The sequence below is a fragment of the Octodon degus genome, unplaced genomic scaffold, assembly GCF_000260255.1.
Source record: "Octodon degus isolate 3935 unplaced genomic scaffold, OctDeg1.0 scaffold00200, whole genome shotgun sequence".
Classification (NCBI taxonomy): Eukaryota; Metazoa; Chordata; class Mammalia; order Rodentia; family Octodontidae; genus Octodon; species Octodon degus.
In genome coordinates, this window is record NW_004524776.1 from 3,200,482 (window position 1) to 3,213,037 (window position 12,556).

At 44.4% G+C, this 12,556-nt stretch overlaps 1 protein-coding gene across 2 annotated transcripts in view; it reads right to left on the minus strand.

Moving 5' to 3' along the window:
* LOC101576446 (nodal modulator 1) overlaps window positions 1–10,958 on the minus strand; it is a 54,170-nt gene extending 43,212 nt beyond the window's left edge. The window contains exons 1-6 of one of the 2 annotated variants that reach the window (XM_023704664.1): window positions 10,669–10,746; window positions 7,662–7,727; window positions 6,963–7,052; window positions 5,075–5,120; window positions 2,157–2,257; window positions 1,205–1,311 (exon numbers count right to left, since the gene is read on the minus strand). In XM_023704664.1, coding sequence (XP_023560432.1) covers window positions 1,205–1,311; window positions 2,157–2,257; window positions 5,075–5,120; window positions 6,963–6,983 — 275 coding nt within the window. In that variant the 5' untranslated portion in view covers window positions 6,984–7,052; window positions 7,662–7,727; window positions 10,669–10,746. Of the gene's footprint in view, window positions 1–1,204; window positions 1,312–2,156; window positions 2,258–5,074; window positions 5,121–6,962; window positions 7,053–7,661; window positions 7,728–10,668 lie in introns of both variants that reach the window. The other variant, XM_004644491.2, reaches the window with a different exon arrangement.
* Between the last annotated feature and the right edge of the window lie 1,598 nt (window positions 10,959–12,556).

Here is a 12,556-nt window from a genome sequence, read left to right on the forward strand (position 1 = left end):
GGTCCTATCCCCAAGATAGCCCTATTTACAAATAACCCAGAGCTCTGCAAAAATAAACAGACAGGAAAAAAAAAAAAAAACAAGAAAAAAAAACCCTCCTAGTCCAAGACAGTTCTGTTCCCAAGTATTCTTGAAAAGGAACATTACCCAACCTGAATTAACCCCAACAGCTCCACTTCCTTCTGCAGAAAAGGACTACAGAGGCTCCAATCAAACAGAAATAAGTATTATTTCAAAATGAAAGAATTTTAACAATTTTTTAATGTATTTGGTACAGGGTCTCATTACTCAGCTTGGACTCAGAGATCCTCCTGTCTTCAGCTTCCCCAGTGCTGGGATTACAGGCATGCATCACCATGTCCGGACTCTACGGCCACTTAGCGCGTCCCGGGGAGAGGCCAGCATGGCATGGGGTGCCAGGGACCCTGGTCCCTGCGCTTCCCTAAGCAGGCACTTATATCAGCTGAGCTATCTTGCTGGCCCTAACAATAATTTTTAAATTGGATGACTTAACAAATTCATTATGAGCTTCTATTTAGATGGTTCTGTTTACTAAAGTAACAATATGAACACTTTCAAAATTATCAGTTTGATACTAAGCTCAGCACATCTGGTAACTATTAAACTCAACTACATAGAGCCATTAAATAAGTGCTTCAAATTTCAATCAGCAAGGTTAATTAAGTAATCATTTTGATGTAATGGTGATAAAATGATGTCTTTAAATCATAACTATGCTAACCTATATTGAGCAAAAATTTATTACATATAGATTCCATGCAGGTGGTTTGAATCAGTATTGTTAATTTAATCTTCCTGTTAACTGTAGAAGGCAGATTCTACAATTATCACTGACAAATGAAGAAACTCAAGGCATAGAGGAATTAAGTAACTTGTTCCGGATCAAAGAGCTACCAAATGGAGGAGCCAGGTTCAGACATGGGGTACCAGGCTCCTGCACAGCCTCAACTGCTAAATGAAAGCCTACGAAGTGCCAGACCCTTTAGGGGTATGAACAGGCACTTAATCATCCCATCAGGCTGGATATATCAAACGACTTCCAGAGCACAGCAGGAGAGGCACTGAAGGGTACGAACTTGTTGAAAGTTAAAGAGGGCATATAATCTGAGCCAGGTCTCTAAATCCCCCAACCCCATCACAGCCCAACTATAGCTTTGAGGCTGGGTGCCAAGATGTCACTCACTTTCCACCAGGCTGTGTGACAGTAGACTGAATCTTCGCCTCCGTCCCTGTATTTCTTAGAGACACCTGAACTCCTGCAGGACCCTGGGGCTGCCCTTTGCTGAGCACCTGTATGGAGAAGGAGGTTAGGACCTGCCAGGCAGCAAAGCTCTCTTTCTCTGCAAGGTGCTGGGAACTTTCTTTGGTCAAGGACCCCTTTGGAAAGATGTCACAAATCACGGGTACCCTTTCTGAAGATGGGTTGGGAAAGGAACAACAGCACGGAAACACCTTGTTTCACTGAATTTATGATACCTTCAGTTAAGGATGCACCATTATTTCACAAAACAAAAACCAGATACCCAAGATCACCATCTCTCATAAGAACCCCACACATGAAGTGGAGATTGAGGCCCTCACTCTTAACATGAAAGTAACAGAGAAACAACCCCACCCAGAGGCCATGGGGGCAAGGAAGCCTACACACTGAACAGAAGTTGAAAAACAAAGCTCTTCACTGAGCCTGAAAGTAGAGGGGGTACAGATTAAGCACCCTGGATTCAGACTATCGAAGAGGTCAGAAACACCCAGAGTTTAGTTTTAACACTGAGACTGCTCCCTGGGGAAGGGCAGAAGAAAGGCACCACCTGTGTGCAGGAAGCCACTTCAGTTCACCTAGAGCCATGGCAAAGGTCACAGTCCTGATTCTTATTCCATACCACTATAAAAGGCTGCTCCCAGCACTTTTACTCTGAGGGCAGGTTGTGGCCAGTGGCCTAAGTCTTGACCCCTAAAAATGCCCATTGCTCTACCCACAACAGAAGGAAGAGGTCACAGCCCCAGTGAAGTCCATCTGTGGGGCCCTAATAGGATCAAAACCCTCAAGTTCAAACACCCTGGTCTTCCAAAGATTGAAAGAAGACCCAGTTCCCATTACACAGCAAAGTGAAAAAGAGCAAGCTCCAAAGTCAAACCTTTCCATTCACAGAGAATCCTGTGAACACAAAGTTGATGTCCCCGCCTTTCGTGCAGATGTCATTGACACCGTCCACATATAGTTCCACATTCGTTGGCTCTGAGGAATAAGGGGGAGAGAACAGGGAACAAGACAGACAGCAACTTTAGTCTTGGGTCACAGTGAAGCTAAGTAAAACACATTTCATAGCTAGGCTCCTGTATTCATGAAGTTCTGAATGCTTCGTACACTCACGTAATTCAAAACCCACCAGTAAAAAGGCAACACAGGAAAGTCTCCCTCCCACCCTTTCCCTGATCACCTGGTTTCCTGTCCCAGTGGAACAAATATTTACAAAAAAGAAGAGTGTAAAAGCAGTCTTTCAGCTAACTTAAATCTTACAGTCCCACAGAAAATTGACTGCCCAATAGTCTCATTTGCTGAATGTTTACCACAAAGCCTTGCCCTCACCACCATCCCAGGAGGCAGTTCACGGAGAGGTAACCCGAGACACAGACTGTTGGAAGGATTCTCCTGAAGGCATATGGTGTATGAGTGCCAGAGCTGCAGCACGACCCCCCAAACGTGGCTTCAGGGCCGCAGACTCTAATGTCACAAGAACTGGGTGGAAAGGAGTGAGCAAGTCCGGGGAGAAACAGCAGCAAACTAACAGGGAACAAGGGGCAGCCACTTCTCAACCTGTGCCACCTGCTGCCACGTGGCCCTATGTTGCCCAGGCTTCCAGCTTCTCAGGAACAATGGGAATATAGATAGCACCATGTTCTGATTTTCAATATTAGCAATTAATTCAACTGTTCTAGGAAACTGAAGAATTCATCATAATGGGTTAAGGTCAAGTTTTTTAAAGATTAAGAATATGAAATAATTAGAAAAAAATGAAAAGGTCTTGAGAATTTCAGGTAAAAGGAAGAATTTCACACCATGCACAGGAACACATACACAAAGCAGAAGACTCGAAGACAAGGGGGAACAAAGGACTTGAACAAGTATCCACAAAGGAGGATGGCAAACAGGCAGAAGCACCTCAGCAAGGTGCCCATCTCACTGGCCAGCAGACAAGTACAATCAAGACCACAACATAATACTATCACATCCAATAAATGAAAAAGCCCTAAAATGAGAAAGATTGACCATACTAAGTACCAGCCAGGATGTGGAGCAACTAGAACTCCTGTATTTCAACTGAGTATTATAAATTCTAACACCCCAGGACTGGGGATGGTGGTGCACACGTGTAACCCCAGCACTTGGGAGGCTGAGGCAGGAGGATCACTATGCGACCAAGCTGAGTAGCGAGACCCTGTACCAAATAAATTAATTTTTAAAATTAAAAAAAAAAATTCTATCACCTAGCCATTCTATCATTCTTGCCATATAGTCAACAAAAACACTCTCACACACCAAAACGTATGCAAAAAAAACCCTTTCAGCAGAGTGTCATCCTTAGTAGCTAAAATTGGGCAGTGAGCCAAATGCCCATCAGCAATAGGATGGATACACTGTTTTATACTCCTTCATCAGAATTCTGACAGACGATAAATAGGACAATGCATAATACAGAAGACTCTTACGCACAACACTAAGAGGAAGAAACCGGATCCAAGAAGAACCCTACGTGATTTCACTTGTATGAAGTCCATGGTTGGTGGACCTAAACACATGGCTGATATTAGGCCCTGCAGCTGTCACTGTAGGTGAGGCAGGGCCAATAATGAATGGTGGGTTGGGGTGCTGCTGGGGTGTTGAAAACGTCCTGTCCCATTATCTAGGCATCAGTTACTTGAGTGTGTCCACTTTTTGAAAATTTATCAAGGGAGGAAGTGAGGGAGGGAGGGAAAAGAAAATTAAATTAGCACACTCTTCTGTTCAGTACACTTCTCAGTATGTTATAACTCAATAAAATTTTTAATCAAAAGAAAAAGCACCAGCAGGAGGAAAGAGGCTGCCAACAAAACATACAGGCCAATAATGTGTGACCCCTGCTTCTACCACTACTTGGGTTGGATTCCCCTTTCAGGTACCTCTGACTGTAAGCTCAGAAAAGATCTGCTTAAAAAAAGAAAAGAAAAGATTTGCTTCCTGGCCAAATGAGCTGGCAAGCTCATTAGATTCTCATGAGGAGAATCTAACACAGGCAAGCCTGCTCCTTCCGCAGTCTGTAAATGAGGGACAATGCACCCAAATCTTCTAAACGACCAGCCAGAAATATCTAAATGGAAGCCTCTCGTCTGATCTCAAGTCCACCCCTAACTCTACAGCTCCGCTGAAAGCAGGTGCAACAGACAGTTGGAAGAACCTGTGTGTATCTGCAGCATGCTGGTTCTGAGTGCAGTGCATGCCAACTGCATGCTAGCCATTCGGAATAACTAATGCTGGCCCACTGCTCCTCCAAGTACCTCTGAAAAGCAGAGACTGTAAAGACTGTAACACTACAGTACGCAGTCAGGAGTCAGGGGTGGCAGGAAATACCTTGCCCAAGGTCAAGGGTTAGGGAGGCCCAAGGATGTCAGATCTCCTGGTTCCCTAAGAGTCAAAATTTGGATTTTAAAGTCAAATCTCACAATGTTTAAACATATGGTTAACTTACAAAAAAAGAAAGAATCCTCCCTAAAAAAGAGCCAGCCTCAGACAGAAACTAAATCCCTACTCAGCACCTGTACTGTTCCGCTGCCACATACTGAATGACACTGTGAAGGCAGTTTTCTAAAAGGGATTCCACACTAGAAATGCCTATTTTAAAGCAAGAAGACAGGCAATGTTAAGGCAGATCTAAGGTAAATCAAGCTAAACTGACAAAAGCAGAGGGAGCTCTCTGCTACACCAGAAATAGATTCTTAATATTTTAATAGTCTCTGTACTGTGGCAAACTAAACTAATATCCAGCACAAGGTATGTCTGGTTACTCAGCTCACTTACCAAAACTCCACCCTAGGGGAGGCTCGATCTTTAGAATAAAATCTCCCTAAAATAAAAAGAAAGAAAATTAAACATAAAGGCATAGGAACTGATGACTAGTTTAATGCACCTTACTGCTATCAGTTAAACTAAAATCATTCTGATAAAATGAAATACTCAGCATAAGCAGCATAAATGGTGACATTTCCTAGGTTCCCTTCAGAGGCTGTGAGCTGAGGCTAGCACCTAGACTCTCTCCAGAAGTTAGATGCTGTGCTAAAGCCCACTTGTGAGTTCTAAAACACTACATTCAGCCACTTGTCTTTTGACACCACATGCAAAGTATTCCCGAAGGCCTCTATTAACTTCCCACGTGCCTAAGGTTGGAAGCGTCAACACACACTCTTAGGAACTAAAATCATCCCCCCTTTTTTTTTTTTTTTGGCGGAACCGGGGATTGAACTCAGGCCCTTCTACTGAGCCATCTCCCCTGCCTAAAAATCATTCCTTAAAATGGGTTTAACCCCACAAGGTCAACAAGGCCAATACTAGCTTCTTGAGATCCATGTTAAGTTTAAGAAAAAAAGAAATGACAGATTTCAAGGCCCAACTCGTCTACCTTTAAGCACATTGTGCATGAAGATGTAAGCTCAAGAATATTTACTGCTGGGTTGTTAATAATAATTTAAAAATTGGGCAAAGTCTGAATGTCCATCAACTGAAAAGTAGCTAAATAAATTATAGACTGGGTTTGACTCTCCACATTCAAGGTAGCCCTAAAAAGGCAGCAACATAGGCCTATACAGACTAATGTTAAGAGCAAGAGAAGGCTGGGGGCGTAGCTCAGCAGCACAGAACCTGTCTGCCAAGCACGAGTTCATGAGCTCAATTCCTGGTACCAAAAAAAAATTTTAAAAAGGCAAGGAAAAAACTCAAATTTCCTTGTAGTAATATTATCATTACTATGGTAGGGGGGAATCAAACTGCAGAATAATTCCTATTGTCAGATTCCCTTTCTATTTTTAAAAATCAAAGTCAAAACTACCTATTTTTTTAATATTTCATATGAATCTGTATTTCCAAATAAAAAGCTGAAATTTTATTTTAGTTTATGTGTTATCAAAGTAAGCACAAAAAAGAAAGCTGAAATTTAAGGATGAAATCGTGCAAGTAGAACTATGCAAGGACCCACAACTCTGTACACATGTATCTGTGTGCTTACACACGTGTACACGCACATGTGCTCTTGTATAGCTGCCTCACCGAGCAGAGAGAAACCAACCTATTGGGATATACACCAGATCTTTTATCAGAGGCTATAGGGGAGGTGGTAGGGGCAAGGGTACAAATTCATTTCATGTAACTCAAAAGGCCTCAGGGTTTTTTCCCACAAAGTTCATAAATTCACATATTCCTTATATAATTTTTTAACAGTATTTTAGGCTACTGGCTGAGTTCTGTCAAGTCTGAGTTTCTCAATCCCGGCACTACTGTGTTTAAGTGGTCCTATGTGGCACTGCAGGACACTTAGCTCATTCCTGGCCTCTACTTAGCAGCACCTCTCCACGGCTGTGATAATCAAAATGTCTCCAGACACGTGGGGAGCCAGGGCATTCAACCGCATCAGTTTGCAAGTTGTCTCCCTCAGAATCTGGCTAGTACTGTCATAGTTCACAAATCATTTACAAGACAAATGAGCATTTATTTGCTTATGTAGAAAAGGCCTCTTTCCTGGCTGGGGAAAGGGCAGCATAATTATTTCTCATCAGAAAAGACCAGTGGTTGCTGGGGATATAGCTCAGTGGCATAGAACCTGGCCGACAACAGTGAGGCTATGAGTTCAATTTCTGGTACAAATAAATAAATAAATAAATAAATACTGGTGAAGACTGAAGTTCCTTCCTCTTACCTTATCATACAAGGGAATCATAAAGTAACCATTGTTAGGGGCACAGTCTGTCTGGTATTTCAAAGTCCCATGCTTGGTATACAATTTTATCTAAAAAGGAAGAAAACAGAGGTCATAATATTGCCTTTTATAATTAACTACATTATGCCTGAATACATTCACTCTATATGGATTTACTGAGGACCTATTATACACAAGTCATTAATACTGGGCTTCAGGGACAAAGAAAAACAAGACAAAGTCACCACCAAAAACAATGTGATTCAATGTTTTAAAGGGCTGGAACATAACTCAGTGGGAGTGTCTGCCTAGCATGCACAAGGGCCTGGGTTCAAGCCCCAGCATGGAAATAAAAGGAAAAAAATGGTTTAAAGCCTACCCCAAGTCTTGTTTTTGAACGCTTTTCTTATTTTAGTGAGTATCTCTTTATTATTTGTAAAGTTTCTGAGTCTAAGATGAATTTACAAATTTCTTATGTTAGCAAGGTGCTCAATAAAAAAATATAGTGTGTGGACCGGCACACTGGTGGCGCACCCTTGTAATCCCAGCACTGAAAAGGCTGACAACAGGAGGCTCACTATCAGTCCGAGGTGCCCAGTGAGACCCTGTACCAAATACAATACATACATACATACATACATACATACAGCGCACTAAGGCAGCACATAAAATAAAAAGCACAGTATTCTTAGGGCTCACCTCATTTTCTCAATTAGAAAGTCTGGGATGAGGGTTGAGGATCTGCATTTTTAGCCCCAGACAGACCTAGAAACGCAATTTTATCTTTACTGTTCTCAGAACAAAAATAGATCAAAACAGACATGTCACATATACTAATACATTAATATACGTCCTCTCCTCAAGGATGCTCTAAAACTCTCATTGTCCTGAACATCAGCAGAACTGTTTAGCCAACAAGAACCATATCAGGGATCTCGCACCCTGAGTGACCTTGGGCAAGTCATTTCACCATCAGAGGTTCATTTTCTTCATGGATAAAAAGGGACCCACCCTCATGGCAGCTAAAGATCCACATCAAAGTATATTAAGCACCTATCACAGGGTTCATACTTTAAAAAACGTAGCTCTTAGTAACTAATTTATTCTCTGAAAAAGGCAAAACAATGTAATCAGCAAGGCATATAGTAAGCTCTAGAAAAATTCTCTGACCTTGTTGTATGGCTCAATCAATCAGTAAGCCTCCGTTTCTACATTTGTAAGAGAACACAATTGGGTCTGATGACCCAATTCTAAAAATCTGACCTCTAAAATGTGAAACGTGAACCAAGATGTGAAATGACAGAGTCCACTCTTAGCAGCTAAGATAACGTGCCAAGCAATAACTCAGAGTGGCACACATGAGAGAGGAACAGTGTGAAGAAACAAGTAGAGTGGAAGTTCTCTGTGGGTGGCAACCACAACAGCTTACACCTACACAAAGCCTGGGACAGTCTTGTCGTACTTCTTCAGAGGAATACAGGTAAATACGTAGGGGTCACAGTTCACCAGCCTAAAGTGCTTGCGAGGCACATCAACACATTCTTCCTCAGCACGCAGAGCACTAAGCATGCCATGCCTAGTGCTGTAGCCCAGAGATCAGTTCATGTTCCAGAGAATCAAGTTTTTAATGTGAGATTCAATTGTTGTTTTTTTTTTTTCTTCCAATTGTTAAAATACCAGCATGATTTTTCCTTTTAACAATACAGACCATTATTAAAGAACAGAACATCCCTGGGTATAGTGACATGCATGTAATACCTGGAAAACTGAGCCTCGAAGATCACAAGTTTGAGCCCAGCCTGGGCAACTTACAAACTTGATGAGAACCTATCTTCAAAGTAAAAACTAAAAAAGCACTGGGGATGTATCTCAGTGCAAAGGCCCTGGGTCAAATCCCAGTACCACAACATAAAACAATCCCTAACAACAGGGATTTCTGTCTGATCTACTCACTATACTGCTATCTCCCCCACTGCAACAAGGCCTTAGTACATGCAGGAAATCAATGAACAGCTGCTGACAAAATGAAAATGATGCAAAAACACTCAAAACAGAAGGCTGGAGAGTGAAGGTAGCTGTGTTTTAACACAGAAAACCGAATCAACAGATGACTGACATACCCTGTTTACATCTTTTACGACGTACAGAGCAGGATGCAGAATACCAACATATGTCAAGGTTTACATTTATGAAACGTCTGATTTCATAACCAGAAATTACAAAAGAATAAGCATCTCCAACCATGTGGAAAGGCAGCCTAGGGTCCAAGAAGCACACTTCATAATGGGTCACAGAACCTCTGTTCTCAAAGTTACTATTAGTTTTGGGCTTGCAGATGCCTCTATCTGCCTCCTCTTTTCTCTCAGGGCCCCAGAAACCTATATACTACAAATGCTTTTCAAGGCAGATTCTGAAATGCCCCATGCTTTAAGTCTAGGTCTCAGCCTGGACACCTGCAACATGTGCCCAGCAGCTCCTAAGAACCCTTACAGTGCAAAGGGGATAAGAGCAGCAGACATAGATGCCCTGAAAATGGTAATTCTTTTTTAGAAAATCATGGTAGTGGGTTCTGCTGCTTCTCTCCCATCCTTAAAGTAGAAAGCCTGGTAGCTGGGACAAGGCCAAGCAAAAAGGATTCTGGGGTGTGGAATCAACTTCCTTCATACCCTCCTGCAGTTCCCAGCAAGTTGCTCTGCAGAGCCCTAAGGTTCAATCCTTCATCACCATCACTAGAGAAGCCCGAAGGGGCTTGCAGACTCCCCACCCTCACCCCTTCTCTTCAACATTTCCCTCGCCCCTACTTTCCTCTTAATTATCTCCCAGGCACATACTCTCTACCTCTCCCATTTCCTACCCCTTTCGCTACCCCATCAGTCCCCTAAGCAAAACCAAGACCAACCCTCCCTCCACTCGCCTCTCATCTACCTTCACAAGAGTCCTTCACCCCTACTTCCAACCAGCCCCTTTCCTTCCTCTTAGAAGTTTTCTGGGCCATCATCTCTCGGGCTAATAATCACCTAATAAAGCTTTACAAGTTAATTTTTCAAAACGCCTACACAAATTTCTAGTGTAATTCCAAAAGCTACCTATTAAGGCAACCAGGGCAGCTGCCAACTCTCCTTTTTGAAGGGAAAAGGTGCGTGTATGTAGTCAGGGACACCAGGGGACATATTCCAGCCTGAGACTCCAATAATGATTCACTGAGTCAAAATCTATGGGATGGGAATCTATGGTCTTTAAAAGCACCCAAGAGGAAATGAGGGGAACTGAGGAGGGGCAGGGGCAGGGGCTCCTGGGCTGTGGCGCTTAATAAGTAACATCTGTCTCCAGGTTCTAGAAAATGCGTTTTGCAAGATCGAAGTTTCAGGAGTCCTAGTTTTGCGGGAACGAGGTTCTAGGTTTCCATAAAAGGGGACTGGGTTCTAGGGTGTCGGGGTCTGTACTTTGGCGATCTGCAATTTGGGCTTTGGGAGTCGAGGGTCCGGCGCCCCCGGCCCGCTGTTAACCCCACGCGCGAGGCCCCCACAGCGCGCCTGCGAAAGGTGACGGAGCCCGCGCTGGGCACCGCGTGCGCACAGGGAAGGACTCCGACAGCGCGAGGCTGGCGGAAGCTGCCGGGGGTCTGATGCGAGGCCATCGCGGCCCGGAGATGCCGAGCCACTGGCGCAGGGTCACACCGCGAGGCGGGCCGGGGGAGGACGCTCACCTCAATGAGCGAGTAGTTGATCTCCACGTCCGACTTAACGAAGCCTCCGCACCCCACCACGATGTCCTCGGAGCCGCGCGCTGGCGCCGCGCCGCTCAGCAGTAACAGCACAGTGGCGAAGACCCCCGCAGAGCCCGGTGGCCCCGCGCCCCGGCCCGCCCGCATGGCCCGGCCCCCCTATCCAGACCCTCTGCAGACCGCCGAGTCCCGCCCCTCACACCACACGCTAGCCGGCTCCTTCCTCTTCTTTGCTAAGGAACAGCCCAGGTGCCGCCCACTCCGCCTCCGCCGCGCGCAAGCGTGCTAGATCCCCACGCCCAGGCCCCCAGAAAGAGCTAGGGCGCATGCGCAGTGAAGAACAAGGACCACTTGTGCCCCCTGGAGGACTGGAGGACTCTGCTCACCCTCTGGTGGTGCAGTGCGAAGTGTGCATGTACCGACACAAATTCAAAAGCTAATACTACTTTACACTAAAAAATCACAACTAGAGGGGCCAGGGAGATGCTCAGTAGGTTAAGCGCTTCCCTGGCAAGCACAAGGCCCCGAGTTCAATTCCTGGTTCCGACAAAAAAAAAAAGAAAGAAAAGAAAAAACAAAACAAAATCACAACTAGAAAAAACAATAATTTGTTAATCAAAGTATCCATATTGTAAAATGGGAAGAAACAGAAGTCAGCCACATTCGTGATCGTGGCCCCGTGGTCAACTGTCATTCTTTTGATACCCCTGTGAAGATTTTGCCGGCCATGCTTCCCTCTTCCAAATACAGCACGCTCTCAATTAGTGTCATGCAGAGAAATGTTTTACATAGTATATTCACTGGAGCTTGTTCTTTATGACCATAATTGCAACATGACTTTTGTCCTTCTAAACATGAACCCCTGGATTGTCTTATAGCATCATCGGGGGTGTAAACCATGATAATCCATGGTGCTTTGTATAACATACGTAACATCTGGGGGGAGGGAAGAAGGAACCAGCAGAGACCACCAGGCTTGTGCCTGGATGCACGCAGGCAGAGAGTGGGAAAAAAGCATCTGCCCTGAATAAAGAGCAGTGTGTACCTTTTGTAGGGAGAAGAGGAGGCGGCAGGGGACATTAGGTGGGAAGATCCCAGTAAGCATCTATGGTCAAAGATCTCTGGGTGTCCAGTGTAAATTTTCAGGCATCTCCGTATGTCCCCAAGACCTACAAAATTCCTTGTCCTATCCTATGTCCTCCACAACATCCTGTGCTTGCTGATAACAGTCTCAGGTGCTGAGCTGAGTTTCCTGCAGAGAACAGTGCTTCTGCTGGCCATCAGGTTGGGGCTGGGAGAATCAGGTCCAGTTGGAACATTGCAGTCTGTAATAGCTTCTCATTTTATGTAATGGGAAGCAGAGACCAGAGAGAGGAAAAGGGCTCATCTAGAACTCTTCACATATAGCCATTGGCTGTTCTAAGAGCTAGAAAGTAGGGACCTGGATCCCGAAGTCCTGTGTTTTGCTCACCTCAGTTGATTTCCTCTATATTCTTCTGATTTTTGGACCACTGCCTGAAATTCATGTTCAACCATGCCAAGAAATAAAAACCCAAGAGGGTGGTGGTAATGTCAGTGGGCTTTGGGAGTGGCTTGTAGAAAGAGAAGGGTTCTACTTTCCCCATAATTTCTATTGCTCCACCAAAACGACCTCAAATTAGCAAAATAAAATGTCCGTGTAAATGGTAGACCTGCCACACTCAGCTTCAAGACAGACCCTGATTGTGAGTCTCCTCTTCCAAAAGATGTGGGCAAGAGGACAGCTGAAGGGCGCCAAGACCCCACACTAGACTGGAGAGACTCAAAAAGATGGGCAAGCCAAGTGGGAAGGATCGTAAGTTCAAATTCCAGCTGGGCAACTTGAACAGAA